At 39.1% G+C, this 22,000-nt stretch overlaps 4 protein-coding genes across 5 annotated transcripts in view; 1 reads left to right on the top strand and 3 right to left on the bottom strand.

Moving 5' to 3' along the window:
• LOC140921430 (ras-like protein rasD) overlaps positions 1–4,702 on the top strand; it is a 15,421-nt gene extending 10,719 nt beyond the window's left edge. For both annotated transcript variants that reach the window (XM_073371425.1, XM_073371424.1), the window contains exons 6-7: positions 677–772; positions 3,657–4,702. In XM_073371425.1, the coding sequence (XP_073227526.1) occupies positions 677–772; positions 3,657–3,791 (231 nt within the window). In that variant the 3' untranslated portion in view covers positions 3,792–4,702. The remainder of the gene's footprint in view (positions 1–676; positions 773–3,656) is intronic.
• Positions 1–22,000, bottom strand: part of LOC140953594 (NADH dehydrogenase [ubiquinone] 1 beta subcomplex subunit 7-like) — a 139,506-nt gene that overhangs the window by 77,255 nt on the left and 40,251 nt on the right. The gene's annotated exons all lie outside the window — the stretch shown is intronic.
• Positions 8,471–9,481, bottom strand: LOC140953787 (adenosine receptor A2a-like). Its single transcript, XM_073403173.1, has one exon. It carries the CDS (start codon positions 9,479–9,481, stop codon positions 8,471–8,473), a length of 1,011 nt encoding a protein of 336 aa, XP_073259274.1.
• On the bottom strand, positions 13,737–15,068 carry LOC140953786 (uncharacterized). Its single transcript, XM_073403172.1, has 2 exons — positions 14,686–15,068; positions 13,737–14,151 (listed from the first exon to the last, which is right to left on the bottom strand). Exons 1-2 carry the CDS (start codon positions 15,066–15,068, stop codon positions 13,737–13,739), a joined length of 798 nt encoding a protein of 265 aa, XP_073259273.1.

Raw genomic sequence — 22,000 nt, 5'->3', positions numbered from 1 at the left:
GATTTTTGAGGAGATTAATAAATCTGTCGTCTTCATTGGATGATATACATTGTAAAAGTCAAGCAAATGTGAGTAGTTAAGGTTCTATCCTCAATGCTTAAATTCTTCCCTGGTCACTCAATGCATTTTTAGGACCTCTACAATTGATTTGCCTGGGACGGCACCCAGACTCCTCCAGTATAAGGGGAAGATCCCCCTTACATACCTTTAGTTAATGTCCCTCACACATGAGTGCCTTTCATAATCTATTTCCTCCTTCCTTATACCTTTTTTTCTCCTTCTGTAAATTTTCTGGCAAACCCTGGGTTAGGTGTGCATGCAGTTTGATGTGGTGACAGTTAATTGATAACAGTTGTGTTAGCCTTGGGAAACAGCTAATATTTTGGAATGCTATCACTGATTTCCCCACAAAATGGTGACTGAACCTTCATACTGTTATTACTACCTGGATCTGGGTAGTACTTCAGCTTCGAATTGGTGGTGTTTCGAGGGAAAGCTGCTTCAACCAATCAGAAGCTCTACTCAGATGTTGGCAGTGACAGGTCACCAATATGAAATTTCTGCAGTCAATCCCCAGACATCGTGTCTCAGGGAAACCATTGATTGTGGCATCACAAAATGTCAGCTGTTTTCTCAGGCTTCAGTTTTGTTAACGGAACAATATTATTTATTGCAGGACCTGGAAGGTGAACGGGAAGTTAACAAAGATGAAGTGTTAGAGTATTGTAATTCTTCAGATGTCAATATTCCATTGATTGAGACATCAGCAAAGGTAATTTAAACCCTGGCAGGGTTGTTTTTCCAGTTTGAACAGTCAATTTCAGGCAATGTAGTGTATTCTTAGAAAAGACCATGTAAAAGGAACAGGAAGCAGCACGCTTGGATTTGAGTTCCCTGGGGTTTGTTTCTCGAAAGTCTCGGAAACTTTTCGGGCCCGGCAAGATTTTTTGTGCTTGTTGTGTTTACAACCAAGATCAAAGATTCAATTATTTTGAAAATTTTAATACAATGAAACTATCGGTAACAAAGCAAAATTGACCGGTTTGTGGGCTTGGAACTGTGCTACCATTCAACAAGTTGTGATTATATTTGCCTTGGGGCCCGAAAAGTTTCCGGGTCTTTCCAGCTGTTGCCTGCTGCCAATTAAGTTATTTATAACCATGTTACATGCAGTTTAATCTTGGCTATATTTTCTGTCATTATGTAAGTGTGGTGCATGTTACCGTAAAATTCCGAAAATAAGCCCCTCCATGTATATGCGCAAATTTCCCTCCGTAGATAAGCCCCTCCAAAAACAAGCCCCTCAAAAAGGGCCAATGAAAAATATAAGCCCTGGGGCTTATTTTCAGAATGTTACAGTAACTAACTAGAGCACGAAAGTGTACTTCCACCATAAACAAAGTGTTCCATTTTACTTTACATTGAAAAGTTGGCCTATGTGAGGGTCCGGGAGCTTTTGAGTATAATACCTTGTAGAGACTGGCTACAAATGAAGCCAAATTTGGTTTACTTCCTCTCGTCTTAGTGGGTGACCCCCTTCTCGATCTGCATACTGATATATAGCCTGCGTAGCAGGCGTCGAAAGGGGTAGGGGGTAGGAAATAGGGAGGAAGGGAAAAAGGGGAGGGGGATTGGGGAGATTCCTTTTCCCTTTCTCCCCCCCTCCCCCTCCCGTTTTTGCGCCTGCCACGCAGGCTAACTGATATAGTTATTCTTTATACCGTGCGAAAACCGCTATTGATGATTGTAATTTTTAAAATTATTCATTAAAACCTTGCCTCTGTGTAGAATCTCTTCATTCCGTCTGACAGTTCCCCAGTGGGTTTGTCATTGGATGATTTCAGACATCAATCGTCATAATATTTTTAACAAATTAATTTGGGGAAATGACATCTAAATCTAAATGTCTGATCTGCAAAGGGCAGTACAGCCCATCTTCAGCAGATATAAATCTTCCAAATTGATTTTTTTGGTCATTGTTATAGCTTACAGTAATTATTTTTAAAAATTATCAAAAGCTTTTAAGAAAGGATTCTAGAATCTAAGTATTTCGATTGCTTTCGTCACTTTAAGAGCTATAAACGAGAAGGGTTCAAGAGCTGAAATTTTTCCCGCACTCCTTTCTGGGATCGTTACTGGGACGCAGCTATTGGCCAATTCATCTTCTCCCTGTAACTAGAAAGAGAGCGTTTTACATGATATCACGGCGGCCATATTGGTGTTCCAAAACAATAGATCGTTTTCACTGTCACGCAACAAAAAATTAAATTGGAAACCTTCCGGTGGAAGAAGCCAAGAAAATGAAATGTTATAAAAGACTAATATATAAACAATTTACCAAGTCTCAGGTCTTTGTGGCCCACAGTTTCTGAGTTATGTGCCGAAACGTTTCGCGCACCTTTGTAGAGCTTTGTATGGAGACGCCATATTGGTGCACCGTTTTGGTGCACCATTGTGGCCGCCGGAAATCAACAAAACCATCTGGAGTTCACTTTTTCTATATAAGCTCTTTCTTTTTACTCGAGAACTAGCATACGTGCGCTTAAACATATCTTCTAATACCTGAAATGGTTAAACTGCTGAAAATCAAGAGGATAGACTTTTTCCAACGAGACAGCATTCCTATTTTGGTGTCACGCACGGTGAAAACTCGGAAGTTCAAATTGCTGTATTTTCGAAATGAAACATGCTACGGGAATGGAAACTTGCACAGCAAGGTGGTGTTCCAAACCAATCCTGTGGAAGTTGAACTCTTATCTTATGCAAAAGCTTTCTTTTATTCCAATCAATTTGCATAGATGCTGGCTACAGTGTATGTGAGTGAAAAAGAAGTTAGGCCCGGTTCAGACGCTGCTCCTAATGATGAATTAAGTGCGGCAGAAGAGCTGTGTTTGGTACGGCAGTTTTAGTTTGATGCGGCAAAAGCGTTAAGTTCGACAAAGTCTGTCGAATTTAACTTAGGCTCGACACACGGTGCGCCGTTTGAATCAGATGTTCCGCCAGTGTCGCTCCAAAGTCGAACTTATCCAATTAGGTTCGACATGAAAAGTACGGCGTCTGAACCAGGCCTTGGTCTTAGAAGCGAAAGCTAACTCGTCCCAGTTTTCCTGCTTGTTTCTAAACTGGCGAATAGTAAAGTGCACTAGACCTTGTCACGGTTTTGGAAGCCATCTTGACGAGTAGGCAACCGCGTGAGAAATTACACTGTTTGTATGAGAATCTAATGTCGAATACTGAATTTCCGTAAAACGGCGTTTCTGAAAAAAATATGAATCGTAAACTAAAGCTTCACACCGATGCATGCAGCGTGCTCCAGACCCACTTTTTATAATTTTCTATACATTTGTGTTTAAAAATCTTTCTTCCTGTCGACTAAAATTTCTCGGGAAAATTGCATGCAAATATGTGGGAAGACTCTGGGAATTAAAGCACAGGTACAGTGTACGGGCCCCAAAAATTTGTTGGTAGAATCCTTTACTGTGTAGCTTTAGTCAAAATTCTTTTTTTTTTCAGAACAGTCGTTTTACGGATCTTATTCGACATTACATTCTCATACAATCACTGTAATTTCTCACGCGTTTGCCTACTCGTCAAGATGGCTTCCAAAACCGTGACAAGGTCTATAGGGAATTTACCGTTTGTTTTTACCTTTACAGACTGGCTTGAACGTGGAGGAAACATTCCAACTGATGATGCGTCAGATTCAGCGGATTCAACCAGCGCTGTTAGAAAGGATAGCTCCCAAAAACTACGAGGACAAAAGAAGGAAAAATGACTGTCTTTTACTCTAGGATTAGCCTTTTATATTAGGTTTCGTTTCGTAGTGAAATAGGAAAGAACGTTTTGTATTTTTTTATCCGGTCGAGACCACTGAACTTGCCATCAAGTCACCATTGAATAGTGGGAAGGGGGATAGGGGCTTTTTGAAATCTCCGTACTCCCGTATCTTGCATTTTCGGCCCCGCCCCTATTTTCTTGGTTTCTTGCCATTAGCCCTTTTTTTGATTGCGGAATATTAATAATTGTTGCGCAATTTCCCCCTATTTCTCCTGCTTTTTGCCCTTGCAGAACTTCCCTCTCCCACTCGTTTCTCTCCCGTCCTCCGTGCCCTTTCGTCCCCTATTTCTTGGGCTCCCACCCCCTTTTCTCTCCTACTGAATACCGAAATATCGTGTCAGGTTCTTCTTGTTGCGTTTGCAGCCAACCTAGCTTCCCCCGCAGACGTTCTTTTGGCTCGTCACGAAATCTCCTTGGGGCAGGAACGCGTGACGAACTGCTAAGAACGTGTGCGTAGGAGGCTATAGCCAACCTCGAGATAGTGTAATGCGGAAACTTTCACTTTCATCTGTTACATGTTAGGAACTTTGCTTGGTGATTCTTATAACGGCAGCCGGAGTCGGAGACTTGCTTTCACATGGATCTTTGGGAGTCGTACTAATTCAAGAACCTTGTTCAAAATATAATCCTGATATTAGAGATTTTTTTTCACCTGGGGTTTGCTCTATTTGCCTCGTTGTACAACATGACATAACTTTCTTTGGGGCTGTCAGTCCGCTTTACCCCCCGAAAGGGAAGATTTCTTATTTATACATGGCATTCCAGAGGGTTATAGAGCATTTCAGATAACTTTATATCCCAAGTCAGGAAGACGCTGGAAAAGCTTGGTAATTTCAGACAAAAATTAAAGAATTTTCCTGAAGGATTTGTGTTTGTGTGCTTTTGTGAAGTTTCCTTGCGATAGATAAGTCCCGGCGGACGATCGGGGGTTTCCTATTCTCGTGCGTCCCAGAATTTGCCTACGGAAAAAAAGACAAACTCTGAGGCCCTGACCAGGCTAATGCGTTTTTGTTTGAAAACGCGTTGATTATAAATCGCTCTTGAAAGTCGTTCAAAACGAAACGTATTAGGGTGAAAGGTCGAAAACGCATCAAAACCGCAATATGGCAGACGCCTATGTTCTTACCATGTTCATAGAGTTCAGCTTACGTCCCAACGTGCGTTTCAAACGTTTCAGTGTGGACAGTCGTAAACGCGTCAAAACGGTAACGTGGACGTGAATCGATTTTCGATGACAACGAAAATGCATTAGTGAGTGCAGGGCCTTAGTCGTTGTCTGGGATACTTGGGGACAAATCGGGGCAATCAGGAGCGTTTTTTTCTTCCAGACTGGTCCTAGATATTCACGGCAATCCATGGGCTTTAGTTTTACTCGATACCAATGCTATAATTGCTTGGTTCTAGTTGCCGGCCGTTTACAGTGATACGGACACCCCGCGTTTTGGGCATCCCCATTCCCAAAACCTTAGTGATATGGGCATCCCCTTCTCATATTACCTTAGCGATTTGGGTTAGGGTTACAGTGGATGCCCATATCACTAGGGTTTGGGAATGGGGATGTCCATGTCACTGTGACACTACCCTCACAAATCACAATGGCATCTTGCACAGACACTTGAATTTTCCCTACACCGCAAAACAGTCGGTTTTGTTGTTGTTGTTGTCGTCCGAGAGACGAGCGCAGAAATTCCATACTGACGAGGCGTCACTATCGACCAAGATCTGGGTAGTGCTTCGTGAAGCAAATTTCCCTCATGGCACGACCAATCAGAGGCATTAACCTATTTACCCAGGTCTGTGAAGTGACGCGTCATCAGTATGGAATTTCTACGCTTGTTTCTCAGACGTCATTTCGCGGTGAAACCGTTTGTAGCGTCGCGAAAAGTCGGCTGTTTTCTCAGGTTAATATGTTCACCAAATAGGATTTTTCCAACCCGAGATTAACCCATTATTTTGGCCCAAAATCTGACATGGTTTTACTGTCCATTTTTTGGCAAAAAAGGCCTCTCAGAAATGTATGTTGAAAAGACAAGAAATTCGGAATCATATTGATTTTACAGTGAATATAACATTATTCTATCGCACTAGTTACTTTCAGAGGCAAATAAGAATAAAGTGTAACTATGAGCTGCATCTGAGACTTGATAGACTGGGTGTGGCTCCTTGAAATTGCATTGTAGGTCTGTTTTAGGGGACGAATTTTGACCCATTTTCCTGCGCAACCTCCTAATAGCCGATAGGGATCTGAGCATAAGCAACGACAACGTCAACGAGAACGACAAAAAAGCAATAGGCTTAGATGGACAAAACAACAACTCTCCCGCCACGTGCATCACGCTTTTTTGTACATTTCTTGGCCGTCACTGCACGACTACGACATGAAAATACCTAATTCACTTGAACACAAAGCAACAAGAAAGTGGTTCGTACAATCTTGAAAAGGTCCTTATCTTTAGTAGTCGCCTTGAGAAGTCCTTGAATTCGGTTAAGGTCCTTGAAAAGTAATTGAAATTCACTATCTCGCCTACGCCAGACACCCGTTTTCTATAAAATTAGATTATTTTGCCGAGAGAAATCTGGCTCATCCTACGTAAAAACACTTTTGTGCTTGAACAAAATGACGTGCATTACTGGTTTTAGCCAGTGATGTGTTCAAAAGGGGGTTAAAGAATGCCGATTAATTATTGAATAAATATTAGTCCTTGAAAACTGTAATTCGTCCTTAAAAAATCCTTGAAATTTGTTTGTCTGAAGTTGTACGAACCATACAGTCTTTGCGAATTCAACACCAGAAAAAATTGCTAACATTTGACGAATTGAACGAGATGAAATATTAAGCGCGATAAAGTTTGAAGCATCGCGACGTACGTTTTTAAGTGACGTTTTCGTAGCCGTCGCCGTCGACATTAAAAAAAGAGACAGAGCCCAGAACAGTCCCATAATGCATTTCGACGCAACAATGACCCTGCAGCGCGCAAAGGACTTAGGGCCTGTACACATGGAGATGGGGTACCCCAGGTAGGTGAGGTAACCCGTTAGGTGGGGTAAACCGCCGGTCCATATAATCTCTCATTTGATCACGTCTACATGATAGGTGGGGTTACCCGCTACATGTTACCTCACCTATCTGGGGTCCCCCACCTCCATGTAAACAAGCCAAGCCCTTAAAACGGCTAAGGGTTTTTCAGTCCCAAAGAACCACAACTTCAGCGATCAGTCTGGAGGGTAGGACAGTATTCATCTTGGCACAGTACGTCCTTAGTGTTACAGCTATACCATAAGATTTAAGATCAAGACATAAACTTAGTGGTGATTGCTGAGATTACATCTCTTATAAAGTCTGATTGATTGCTCTATTTACAGTTATGAATTAAAGTTTATTTGCATTTAGTCCACAATTTAGCGTTGACGGATTGACGGCATACATATCCTCCACCTGAATAGGAACTTAAGTCATCTTCATGCATCTTCCACTAGTTCCGATAGAGTGCTTGATCTCAGTTATACAGCTTGCAAGATAAACAGCACTACTCCAACTGTTCTTAATCTTGTTTTTACTTCTACGGGTTCAGAGAGATCACATGAAAAAATTCGTACTGAGTGCTGGTGGCTTAGAATAGAGTACTTATAAAACGCTAGGTTATCTGCGATTAAGTATACTAAGCTCCTTAAAATTGAACTACTTCCGAATAATCGAGGGATTCTCAAATTTAGCGAAATTACTTACAATTAGTTCGTGACATCAATTGCACAATTTGAACATTTTCATAACTCGATCTTATAAATAATCAGTTAATACAATATTTATTATTAAGCGTTATGCATGCCTCGCTCAATGCATGTTTTATTAGATTGAGTTCTAACCTTATGTCTCATTCACACCAACTAAATATGTTTAATTAAACTACGTTTACAGAAAAAATAAAAAAATGAAAAACACAGAATTCAAATGAATTTTAACTCTTAATTGCACTCAATTTGCAACCGATAAACGCACATGCAGTAAGCAGCTTTTATAAAGAAACGGCGTGTTTAACGAAATAGCTTTAAACTTAGCTTGTTAAAGCTTTGATGAGAATGGGGGGTACCTTCCTCTTAGGGGCAGCCATTGCAACGAGGGCTTCCTCCTAAATGTATGGAAAACAGTCAGGCTATCCACAGTACTTTTAGATCTCGAGAAATGCATCTTAAGCGGTGCTATCAAATTTGTATCCTTCGATCATAAGGCAACTTGAGTCTTTTCGAAGAGGCTTTTAGTATTATTTTCGCGAAAATTTTAGTTGCAATTTAAAGTTTACGAAAGTAAGAACTTTTCTGATTCCCCTCTTCATCACATTTTCGAATCAAAAAATTTTAGGTTTCTTTTTTCTACGAAACATATCTTAACCTGGGAAGTGAAATGCGAAAAATTAAACTTAAGAAAATCGCAGCGAATTTATTAGATTTACAGGCTTTGAAAATTGTACACGTCGAATGGAACGGTCATCTAGAAATTTTAGCCTTCCTCAATCGATAGTATTATTTATCCTTGGCAATTTGCTTCTACGAACAGAAATTTTACAGAAAACAATCGTTGGGTGTCCCTTCCTTGCTATATATACTATAAAAGCCAGTGGGTAGGTCTGACTTTAAATCAAGGGGGATGAACGACCTGCTGTATTTTTGGTTTAAAAACAAACTTCCGCAGTTCTTTCTGTCTCCAACAGTAAATCAACGGATTTAAAAGTGAATTTAGCATTGAAAACGTGCGGGCCCATAGTGGTGGAAAAATATCAGGCCGTTTCAGCAAGAAAGTAATAAAAGCTAAGGCTATGGGCGAAAAACACACTGCTAAAGAGCCAACTACATATACAGTTGTCTTCAACGCTTTGTTCTCTTTCGCGAAATGCTCTACTTCTTCTTGGGGTATCTGCTGGGTCTTGATTAGCTTTCGATGACGTCTACCTTCAATATACAGCAGCACATATGAAAAAGTGACAAAAATGATACAAGAGCTTATGGTTAAGGCGATGAAAAAGAAAGAAAAATTCTTTACTGGTTTGATAAATTTGAGAACCTCACAAACGAGAGAGACGACCCAACACAAGATAACTACTACCTTAATTTTTTCTTCACTTACAATATATAGGTAATTCATTGTAAACTTGATCGCTACAAGTCTCTCAGCAGTCACTAGCGTAAGATGAAGACAGGAGCAAACAGAAAGGGCGCGAAGTGCCGAACCGTGGATCACGCGTGCTGGGTTGTAGTTGAGCGCACCAGTTATCTCAAACGTTTTCCAGAGAATAAAGGCTGGTTGCGTTATTAGACCAGTTAAGGCGTCAGTTGCGGCTAGACAGGCCAGCAAAATGTTGCTTTTGGTCTGAAGTCGTCGTCTTCTTTTGACAGCCATTATCACCAACACATTAAGGAGAACTGTAAAAGGACAAGCGATGCTGTTTATGATCAAAGTAGTGACATCCACCTCATAATGATCATTTTTTAACGAGCCGCCTTCGGTGGTGTCTTCATGTTTGCTAGTTATGTTTGTAGAATCGAAACTAGTGATGTTGGCCATCAAGACACGAGAGGGATTAAAGCTCGAAATGTGCGACTTTACCAGTGACCTTATATCTGCTGCGTCAAAAGTGCAGTCTCGAGACATAACTCATTTTATAAGACATTTTGGCTTTCTAGCAGTTGGTCTTTGTGTTAATTTTCCCAGGCATTTTAATATAGAGGACAATTAACTCCGCAAAAACAATAATATCAAATAAAAATAACCTCAACATAATCAAGTGGTTAATTCTCATAGTTATTCTGCCACGAAGTAATGATTTCTTTCCGGCATAAGAAACAGAAAATAGTTTAATACAACATGGAAAGTGCCGAGCTTTAAGAGCCGAATATTGATGGAGAAATTTTTTTTTTATTTAAAAATTCGACCCTTTGAGGCGATATGTAGTTTAAAATTAATTTTTAGTTTATAACTAACTGACTAGCCAGAAGATTTTAAAAAAGATATACAATTTTGTGTAATTGACATGGAAAGCATTGAAGTTTTGTTCCTTTTTGTCTTTTATACTTGTGCAAATCCTTGCCGCACGCAAGATATGTATTACATTAGGACGAATTAGGAGTGAAACGATAGAAAAAAAGCAGCGAATTCTATAGCTTTATGAAGAAAGTTCCTACTAAGTAATCTGCTATAATGAAATTCCCCAAATGAAATTACACGAGTTATAGAAAGTCTGATTTGCAACAATTTTCTAAAGGGGGTCAAACAGATCTATTTTTATTTTTCATGAAGGTAACTCTGATGGATATTTTAATTCAGGACCAAAAAGAAACCGTACCGCAAAAGAAACAATGAGGAAACTGATAAAATGACCTGTTTTAAAAAATTAAATAAAAACACAGTAGCAATTCTAAATAGTTCACCTAATTCGTGGAACTCCTCGCAAACAATTGGGTTAGCAAGGAAAATGTCGAATCGAGATCTGATCGTCGACAACAGTGCAAGGAAATAAGTAAACGAGAGATACAACTCGGTAGACTTTGTATTGGCGAAAAGGTTGAATAATTAAATAGGTAAAATTAATTAGAAGCAGTTGTTTCTAAGACTATTATTAAAGTGAAAGTTTACTTTCTAATACTGAATTATTTGTCGACGCGATCTGTTGGCCAAATCGTGCAGCAACGCTATTTTCTGCACGCTACGGATCATTGGGCCTATCTTTCTACTTAACTACCGATCGAGTATTGGCAGGGTTCCTACAACCTACATTTTACCCACTGCGAAAAGCTACTTTTGTATGAGGGGACCGGATATTAATGGTATCGCCGAGATGAATTACAGGGCACAGGTAAAATTGGCCTAAAATCGGTCTGGTTTTGTAGTAACTCCGGGTTTGAATTATATTACTGCAGGAATCGTTTCTTATGACGAATCAGTCTTTCTCACTAACCCACATTCGGCCCCACAGAAAAATATAGCGAAACAATCATACAACCCTTTCTTCCGCAAACCTGCTTTTATCCATGTAATAGCTAAGTACTGCCGTGATATTTTCAAGTTTCTCTCTCCAATGCAAATTAATACACCGCCACAAGGCAAATTAATCTATACTTTTGTCACAAACGTTATGATACAACCCAATGTATCAAGACTAAATTTTCGACAAAATTAAGCAAATCTTCAAAGTTGACCAACTTACCAACTATGAGTGTATATTTGTATTTTGAGACAAAAAATACCCACTTATTTTAAAAGTTATAAAGCATTCATTAGTTCATTTTTTTCACCTCCAATAAATGTCTCTTCCTAAAAGCAATATATTATAACTAGTTTTGCCGCAAATCTTTGCATGACGAAATTAAACAATGTATTTAATAATATGTAGGCATGCCACTTTTCATCATAATTTCATGATCAATATAATACATATACTTTAAAATCAAATTCTCAGCCTCTTTTTATTTTGCGGTGGTTCTTAGAGTATGAATGAATACAAAATTTCTATTGATAATCTTGAGGCTCAGGCTTGGCTAATGCGATGTTTTCATTATTTTTGAGGCAATCGTTATTCAGCAATTGAATTTAATCACGGGTAATGCCTTAGGGCCTGTTTACATGGAGTGGGGGACCCCGGTCTAGTGGGGTTGGTTTCTTTTGTTTTCACGCTCTGGGGGACACAAAACAAAAGAAACCTACCCCACTAGACCGGGGTCCCCCACTCCATGTAAACAGGGTTTTAGAATAGCTCTCTCATAACTGAATAGATGAAAAAATAAACCTGGAGAGCATTTCTTTTCGCCCGTTGAAGAATTAGCACAAGAGATAAAGGTCCGGCTTTTGAGCAATAAATCTTTCCGTGATGCCCATATTTTTATCAAGATGGCCAACATCACTGGCTAGAGTTTAAAAAAAATAAAATAAAATAAAATAAAACAGCTATCTCAGTTCTCTTTATTCATATATAGTCGGCCGGGGAATAAATCAATCACTTGAATTAGAATCGATTTTATCATATTGGACGCTCACACTCAAAAGTTTAAATTCAAATGTTATGGCGTGAAAGGCTTCATCCTGTTTCCACTTCATCTTACGGTAGTGGCAGTAGTACTTGCGTAAGCTTTAAATTTCCTTCCGTACAACTAAAGAATAAGTAGATATTAGTTTGTAGCTATTTAAATATTTAAGGCTTGTGTCAGCATAATCCAGGTATCAAGTTTGATGGTACTGTACATTTTCGTTCTCTAAAGGTGTTTTACCAAGTTAAAACTTGTTTTGCGGTAGATGGATATTTCTTTACAAGCTAAATTTAAAATGGCGAGAAATTTTCATCAGTTAATTTTTATATGGGTACGCAACAGTCACAAATATACAAAAATTCTGAGTCTTTTTCGTTTTCAATACTTAATTTTATACGTAAGAATAATATCTTTTTCTGGTTAACTTCAGTATTTCTATTTATAATGCTAAGGATAGGCTTAACTAACATTCCATTGTTACTTTAAGTTCAGTTTTTTCACTTTGAAGGGTGCCTTCCACCTTCAAACAACTTGGTTCGGTTAGTTACAAATCATATTTACTTTGTTACATTCATACTGTGGTGAGCCAATTTTTGAACGTAGTAAAAACCCTTTTGGGGGGGAGGGGAGTGCGGACGGAAGTGGAGAACGTCTACTGAACCGTTGTTGCTGCTCGGACAGGAACATTCTTCAATACTCAGCTCGAAAGGAACTTCGTTTTCATACACAGTGTTCTTTCCAAGGCCAGGCGATCCTGCGAATACAGCCGCCTCTCGTCGCTCTCTTGTAAAATTAGCAAAAGTCATCCTCATGAGATTCACCGCCAAAAAGCCTTATAGCTAGTGGAGAATTTAACAAGAGCTCCGCTTTTAGGCTTGGCTAAATCTATATATTACTGCCATTCAGTCACCATAACATTAAAAAGGACCATCAAGTGATGCTGCTCATTATTACAGTAATTACAGCAGCTGGCAAAACTTGGTTTGTTGTCATGTTTTCTCCGGTGAGAATTTCGTTAGTACTGATTAAAGAATTTAAACCAGGGAAACCAGTGTTGTTGGTTCATCTTGGGACAAGTGGGCATGAAAAACTATGCGACAATGCCTCAAACAGCCACGGACCTTTATTTGGAACTGTTCTGGAGATATAGACAGGTTTGTAACCTTATACTTTAATGGCAGCTGATAAAAAAGAGATGGGTAGCATTAAAATCGATGGATGAATACAACTTACAGTCAAAAATTGACTAAGAGTATCGTTGTTACCTGAAGCAAAACTTCGCCGAAAAATTTTAAATCGAAAAGCAAGGATTTGAATACATTTAAGTTAGTCATGATGTTAACAAGAGACTTGGTTTTTTTTTATTCTAAAGTTGCAGCAAAGCAAATCAATTCTCAATTGTACCCGTAATGATTTCCCCTTAAGTCTTCCTGAATGTAACTAAAATTGTAATAAAAAATACACTCGCCTAAGTTATTCTGGAAAACATACCCGGACGTATGCCCGATCGATGTTTCTGGCTGATCCTGAGTACCTTGAGTTCAGTGGTTTCATGCGTCCATTTAGTCCTTTTTTAAACTTCCAGTGGCTCGACTTTTTTAATTCAGCACGACTCTAGCACGACTGTAGAATGACTTGGTTTCAGACCTCAAATTTCACTTAGTCGAATCAGGTAGCTTTTGCCGAAAGCACAACTTAAAAAAGAAAGCGGTTTAATGAACTTTTAAACCGCTTTTTGTAATGTATTTATAATTTATTATGAATTGAATTACGCACGGCAGAAGCACGACGTTTGAAAAGTGCAGGCATTCCTACAGCTCTACGTCTCTTGACTCACCCAATAACTTGAAAAGACTTTGAGAGTCAACAGATACATTGTTTTAACGTCAATGGGGTTGCACGGCCTGCGTTCTTGTTTTAAAAACAAAGTCTCTCATTTCTTCTTGTCTACAGCAGTAAATCAACGGATTTAATAAGGAATTTAACATGGCAAATGTGCGGACCCATAGCGAGGAAAAAATTTCTGGTCGTTTCATCAGGTGAATAACAAGTCGTAATGCCATGGGCAGAAAACACAGCATTAAAGCACTGACTACATATACAGTGGTGGTGAGCGTTTTGTTTTCTTTACGAAATCTTTCTGCTTCTTCTTGTGGCATCTGCTGGATTTTGATCAACTTTCGATGGCGTCGTGTTTCAACATACAAAACAGCATAACCAGAAGCTACAAAAACGATACAAGAACTTACGACGAAAAGATTAAAGGCCAAGGCCTGGCGATCTTCTATGACTTTGATTAATCTGAGTGCATCGCAAAATAGAGAAAGGATCCAACAGCAGATCACATCTGCCCTAATATTTTCTTTAGTAACAAAATGTCGGTAGTGCATGGTAAATTTGATCGCCACAAGTCTCTCGGCAGTTACTAACATGACAGGGGCACCCAACGAGAATATAGTTCAAAACCACTAAAACATAGCATTGTTAAACGTATTTTGGTTTTTAAACAGTAGATATAGGCATATTTTTATCCCCTAAAAACTTTTCATCTGTTCGGATTTCCTAGCTGAAAGTCTAGTGATCCGAAAATTATAGGGATCAAAACTTACCTTTTCGAAAATTTCAGCCAGAAAAAAGGCTCCCGAAAATTCTAGGTGACCTTTTTAGGGTAAAAATCCGTTAAAAATAGGCAATTATACCATATTTTAGATGTTCGAAAATCCTAGGAGAAGCAGGCAAGCAAGAAATTTTACAACAAATGTTCCGAAAATTCTAGCTCTCAAATCGTCTTCCGAACAGATAGTTTTCCGAAAATTGTCGTTGGGTGCCCCTGACATGAGATGTAGGCAAGAACACATAGAGAGGACTCGCAATGCGGTGCCGTAGGTCAGTCGAGCTGGAATGTAGTTTATCGCTCCAGTCATCTCAAATGTGTTCCAGAAAATAAACGCTGGCTGAGTTATGAGACCAGTTAAGGCGTCAGTTGCTGCTAGACAGGCAAGCAAGATGTTGCTGTTGGTCTGAAGGATTGTTCTTCTTTTTACAGCCATTATCACCATCGCATTAAGGAGGACTGTGAAGGGACAAGCCATGATGTTAATTATTAAATTGATCACAACAGTCGACGAATCTTGGACGTTTTCTGTCGTCTTTTCTACGCTGTTTTTTGCGAGCTCGTAAGTAATGTTTGTTAAATCTAAACTAGTATTTTTGTCCATATTGTGAAGAAACTATATCCCACAGCCACTTTTATACGTCGCGCTAAAAAAACTGTTAATAGGAATTGCTTCTCAGGTGTCCGACATCCGATATGTCAGCTGTTTACATGGCGAAATCATTACATGAAATTTATCTTAATGGTTTGATAAACGTCGCCTGGAAACTCGCACGATAATACTGTAATTAATATGTAAAGTAGCTCTTAACTTGGTAAAGCTTTAAAGTAAAGAGAGACTGAATTCAATTACGGTTGTCTTTTGTATTCACCATTTTCACATAGACCATAATGCACCTTGTTTGCCTCCAACAATTTTTCATAACCAATTTGTCTTCGATTTCTCTTGAGGCGAGAGTAATACACGTTATACCCAGGCAAGAGAGCTGGATGACCCGGCCCCAGGAGAAATGGAAAACAGTGGTTATGGAAAAAAAATATATTTAAAATTATTAGAGCGAGGTTTGTATCTTGCTGAAAATTAGCGCACCTTAATATATATCGTTCATTTGCCTGCCTCAAGAAAGTAGAATGTTAGCGCATTTTCGTGGTTACACTGTTTTCTTCTTTCACGCGCATCTTCAGTCTGAATGTCACTCAATGTGCGGATTCACAGCCTGCGTTTTCGTTTTAAAAACAAACTTCCTTATTTCTTTCTGTCTCCAGCAATACACCAACGGATTTAAAAGTGAATTTAATAATACAACCGTCCGGATCCATTCCGGGGCAATAATTGCTGTTCGTTTGTCTGGCAAATTAGCAATCTGCAACGTCAAAGGGAGATAGCACACCGCCACTGCACCAACTACGTATACAGTTGTTTTCAGCGCTTTGCTCTCTTTAAGAAATCTTTGTACTTCCTCTTGCGGCATCTGCTGGCCTTTGATCAACTTTTGATGGCGTCTTGTTTCAAGATACAAAACAGCATATACAGACACAACAAATATCATACAAGAGCTTACGACGAAAAGAAGGAAAGCGGGTACAGCGCGGAGGCTCTGAATTTTTGGCACTCCCATAAACTTGAAAATAACCGGTGTCAGAGAAAAGATCCAACACGAAATCACTGCAACCTTGATGGTTTCTTAGTAACAATAAATGGGTAGCGCATGGTAAATTTGATCGCTACAAGTCTCTCGCCGGTCACTAACATAAGATGCAGGCATGAGCATGCAGAAAGGGCTTGCATTGCTGAGACGTAGATCAAGCGCGAAGCTCCAATATGGTCTTCCCCACCAGTCAACCCGAGTGTTTTCCACAGAATAAACGCTGGCCGCGTTATGAGACCAGTTAAGGCATCAGTTGCTGCTAGACAGGCAAGCAAGATGTTGCTGTTGGTCTGAAGCCTTCGTCTTCTTTTTACAGCCATTATAACCATCACATTAAAAAGGACCACGAATGGACAAGTAATGAAACTTATTATTAAGGTGACTACATCAGTTGGCGCAACTTGGTAGTTTGGTTTCACGTTTCCCTCGGTGATGTTTCGAAGTTTGGTAGCCGTATTGGTAGTAAAATTTAAACCACTGATGCTTTCCATCTTGGGACAAGTGGGCAGTGAAGAACTATAGCACGACAGTAACCTTTATCTGCCAATAGCTTTTGAGTCTGGCTCAGTCTAGGAATTGCTTTCCAGGTATAAAGGTTTATGTTTTAGACCTTTGGCAACTGTTCAAAAGAACTTGAATAGCTTTACGATTTGGCACCTGCATATGAGTTAAATAAAATTGACTGAGAATACCGTACGGTTTTTATCTAGAGTTCACACGCAAAACAAAAGAGATACCGTAATAAAAAAAAGTAATATATACCTACGGATAACGACTCTTTTTAACCTCAAATTAAAGCCAATTCTTTAAAACGTCAGTCGGCGAAAAAGAAAAAGAGAATTTAAATGCATGAAGCCGCAATCTATTGTATACTTTTCTTGTCGCAAAATCAGTAAAATGTTTCACAATTGTAGCGCATTATGAGCTTAACATTAAAAGTAGATAAAGCAAGCCAATTCGAAGAGAAAGCATGTTTGAAGAAAAGAGGAATTATTAAACGGCATTTTTGAATCGCCTCAGCTGGAATAAAGTTTGAATTTCAGTGACACTAAAAAGTCGTACATGAATATCTACCGCCAAACAAAACGTAAGACAAAAATAATCTATGTTGATAACCGTACGTTGTTTAACCTTCCTTAGTGGAATTTATAAAATCTAGGTAGTTCGAATCAACAAATGGTTTTAAATTCATTTGCACCAAATTTAAGGCTACCTTCATACGACAACGGATGAATTTGCAACCGGCTGAAAAATTTGACCTTCCACTTCCAGTTCCACACAGGACCGTTCAATAAGGAGCTAAAGCAACGACGACTGCGACGGCAACGAGAACGGCAAAGAGGTTTAGATTGGCAAAACAACAAATCTGCACGTGCATCACGCTTTCCTATACATTTCTTTGCTGTCACTGCACGACTACAACGTGAAAATACCTCATTTCACGTTTTATGGTGGACGTGACGTGGACTTCCTATTTCTTTTCCTGAACCGCGAAACAGTCTTTTAGAATTCAACTCCAGCATGTGATAAATTGAACGAGATGGAATAAGCGCGATTAAGTTTGAGGCAGCGCGAATTCACTTTTTAAGCAAAGTTGTCGTAGCCGTCGCCATCGTTGTTGCTTAAGTCTTCAATTTTCACACGGTTGAGGCACCGTCGTTCCGTGTGAACAGGGCACTTAAACGCACGAATTTTCAACCGTTCTAAACATTCTTCCTGTACCGTGTTAACTTAGTCTAACTCTCTCATCACTGTTTGATCCTCAGGTCTTTTTTCCATGCAGGTGACACCTGTTTAGACCAAGGCAAACTTAAGTGATGTGAGAAAATAAAACTTTTTCACCCCAGCAAAACCAACAAAGCATAGGCAGGAACCCATAACCTGGAGCGAGGAACACCCATGTACTCGTGTCAAGGCGTTTTCATGACCAGTTTATTTTTTAGAACGGTTTTGGCGCGAATTTAGAATATCTTTTAAGTCCCACAAACCAGTCAGCAAAAGCTACAGGCCTAAAAATGATATTTTTTGCCTTTTAATGAGGCTAAGTTTTCCTTTTTGATATCTTATACTTCGAATGCATTCATAGACGTGGCGGACATTCCATTTTCTCGGGAAAAGTGTCTTATATGTGTCCAAAAATAAACCGGTGCGTAAAAACGCCTAGGCAAAGGATAATTCCTTTTGGGGGGTTGCTTTAACTCCTGAATATGAACTCCAAATCTCTATACTCCTTTTTGGAGTTAAAATAACTCCGAAAAAAATAACTCCACTATAAGGAGTTAAATTAACCCCACTAGAGGAGTTATTATAACTTGAAAATTACACTAGTGCAAAATCAATGAAACGGCGGCCATGCTGATGTCACAAACCAGTCCTCGTTTCTCTTGTTTGGGTTTTCTGTTTGTCGTAACAAATTTGCCTGGCTACTGGCCTGGCCAAGTAAGTGAAAACACTCTTAACCCACCATCGAGGTTCAAGTAGGTCGAGACAAAATATTATGCGCCCCCTTTTCAAGTCAACCAAAGAAACAAGCACGCAGTTTTTCAACAATCTCTATCATACTTTATTGTTAAGAAATACATCAATTAAAATACGACCAAAAATACAATTATTACACCATAACCGGACAAGTGAACCCCGAAAACCAATTTAATTTGGTAAAATGGGGACTATGGACCCTCTCCCCCCCCACCCCCTTTCCCCCCTGACCAGTGCTATGGTGACGCCTTTGGGGTTTTAAGGCCTGCTACTGTATATCAAAGCAAGAAAAAAGGTATGGTAACAAAATGAATATTTTAGCTAGGGTGAAAAAAAAAAAAAAAACGAAGAAAAAATTACTCGCGGAGTAAATAGATGGCGAGGCTGGCGCCAGAATCGAGCGATTTGAATATTGCTCGAGCAATGATATCAAAACGCTTTCGCTCTTAATATCTAAACATAACTTTTAAAAATTAAAAATTAATTTTTAATGAATTATATTTATTGGATCAATGTAAAGGGTGAAAGCTATGATCTCCTGTCCTTCACTTAGCAGATAGATATAGGCGCTATTAATTTTTTTTTGCAGACAAATTCAGATCAGGCAAAAAAATTTTGCTCGGAACCTCTGAAAATCTTCCTGCGATAGAACGTTATTGCAGTTTATGTTACATGTTAAGCTATAAAGTCAGCGTTTGTGGCATTAATTAAGAAGAATTCAGAAGTTCCAAGTAACGCTCTAAGTTTCGTTGCCGAATTGATAAATTCAACTTTACACGAAGTTCACGCAAAAAACGTCTTCCATTTGTAAAATAGCTTTCTTCCTTTACATAATGGTTCCAAAAATTTGCTATATATCCCTTGTTATTCTTAGTCTGATAATGAAATTAACAAAAACGACCCCTTTCTCATTGTCCTATATGAACTCTTTCACTCTAAACAGCGTCTTAAGAGTCACACTTTATACTGATATCCAATTATACTCTTTACTTTGCAAAATACTGAGACGTTCAGAAGACGACCGGCTGAACTGAATCAGACGCCGAGCTTAATTCCAGCCGAACTAAATTCAAAAGGAGAAAAATATTCATTTCGGTCGAACTGCTTGCAAAATACGTTATAACAATTTATGCATTAGGTTCGGCACATGAAAAGTTCGTCGTCTTATTCAAAGCCGTTCCAAAGTCGATCCAAAGGTAAATTCACGACCCGGCTAGGCAGGAAGAACGGCTTAGCTGTTCCAAATTGAAAGTGTTCCTAATTGACCTAATTAGATGTATTAGGTTCGGCTCATAAAAAGTTCGGCGTCTGAAATGGGCCGGCTAATGTACTAAAGCTTGTAAATTTTTTCTATTTATTTGGTGACCACATAGGATTTACTCCTTAAACTCTAAGGTAAAAACTACATTTTTTTCTTAAGGCTTTGAAAGAGTTCGATAATTTAGTAGAGACCGCGTTAAACCTGCGTTATCGATTTATCGGCCGAGAAAAAAAAGCAATTCTTCAGTACATAGGTCCAAGTTTAAACTCACTGCTCAGTTAGAAACTGCCAGTTCACAAAGTAAAATATAGCATAAAAAATTAGGTAATGAAGAAATTGTCGAAGTAAAACCTTATAGAAGTAAAATCTGATTTTTTTTCAATGGTATTTGCTGGCCCGGAGCCTACGAAAGCGAGCTCGGCGAAAAGCAGTCTGTTTAAATGTGGGTCGTAATACATGATTATTATTGTTAATAATAGTTTCTCGTGCTGCATGTAGTGACGTAGGGTAGTAGCAAGGGTAGGGTATCATATTCAGGGAGGATGAGTGTTGATGTATATGAACACATCCTTGGCACTCTTTTCCTGGAAGCTGTAGGGACGAAAACAGAAGATACCTTTATTGTTTGATTTTTAAAGGACGATCCAAAGTTTATTTTGCTATTGCTACAGAGTATTTTGTCGTGTGTTTCAGAACATATAGCGGCCTTAATTTATCATAGAGGCAAGTGCGAGCGATCAATGGCAAAATCCAGTTTTGAATATCCCAAGGTTGTCTTAGTCTAGAAGTGCATTTTTTTTCCTTCCTTTTGCAGTCCACAGCTTTGATAAGTAAAGCAGGGAAAGCTTATGACTGAACTTCTAGTTTAACGCGGGACACATTATCAAAGATTAGCTTTCCCTCACGTGACCCCTCTCGTTGCAGATTTTAGGTCTTTGCGTTTTCCCTTTCGAAACTGACTCGTTCCCAGCCGCCTCTCTTGGCCCTCTTGGTCAATGAACGGTCGCAGGAGACAGACTATTACGGCATCCAGGGAAAGGATCTTCCACGCGCCTCCGTCGTTGTTGTAAGAGAAGAAAGTCGACTGGGGAGCAGTCAGGTATTGAAGAAGAACAAAGATCATTGCTCTGATACTCACCATTTTAACGTCGCCACGGCCAATTGCTGAGCTTCGGAGTTCCTTCATCAGAGAAATTTTCTCAAGAACATCATTTTTATCATCATCATCATCAGAATTTTCCGCCTCATTGTCATTATCATCATCGTCGTTAACATCGTCATCATCATCGTCGTCTTCATCACCATCATAATCATCGTCATCGTCGTCATCATTGTCAGAATAATCGTCGTCATCATCATCATCGTCAGCAACGTCATTTTCGTTATCAGCATCATCATCATTGTCAAAGTGATCGTTGTCGACATCATCACTTCAGTGACGTCATCTTCGTTTTCGCCATCATCACCATCGTTGTCATCATCGTCAGCTCATCGTCATCATCATCATCGTCGTCGCCGTCGTCAGCGTCAGCATCGTCGTCGGCATTACCATCAGCATCATAATCATTGTCATCATCATCATCATCATTGTCAGCATAATCGTCAACATCATGGCCGGCATCATCGTCATTATCACTATCATCATGATCATCATCCATGCAACAGGTGTCAGTCGTCTTCATCTAGCCTCTTTACATCAAGGTGCCTTATTCAAGCTGCCCAGCTTGTCACTATTCCTATATCTCTCAAGAAATCAAGACCACACGTTTAACTGAACTTATTATTCAAAGTTCTAACTTTGAAAATTTAAAAGTTTTCCTCCACTTGTTCCTTCATTGGATAAAAGCATCTACCGAACTAATTAAGAAAAAAAGCAAAGGCAAAAGAGACTGGCGTTTCCAGAAAATTCAGATTGTCAGGCCGTCCCTATATACTAGGAAATCGACTCGGTTGAAAATTTGAAACAACAGTTTCAAACTCCAAAAACATATAAATAAATCAATAAGGATAAAACTTAAAAATAATGACTTAAGCACAAAATAATGAAGATGAAAAAGGAAAAAAAGCTAAAGAATGTAACAAAAAAGAACTTAAAAATGATAATAATAATAATAATAATAATAATAATAATAATAATAATGATTATAA

This window comes from Porites lutea, chromosome 12 (genome assembly GCF_958299795.1).
Source record: "Porites lutea chromosome 12, jaPorLute2.1, whole genome shotgun sequence".
Lineage (NCBI taxonomy): Eukaryota > Metazoa > Cnidaria > Anthozoa > Scleractinia > Poritidae > Porites > Porites lutea.
Note: the sequence above shows the minus strand (reverse complement) of the source record. Positions and strands in the feature narration are given on the sequence as shown.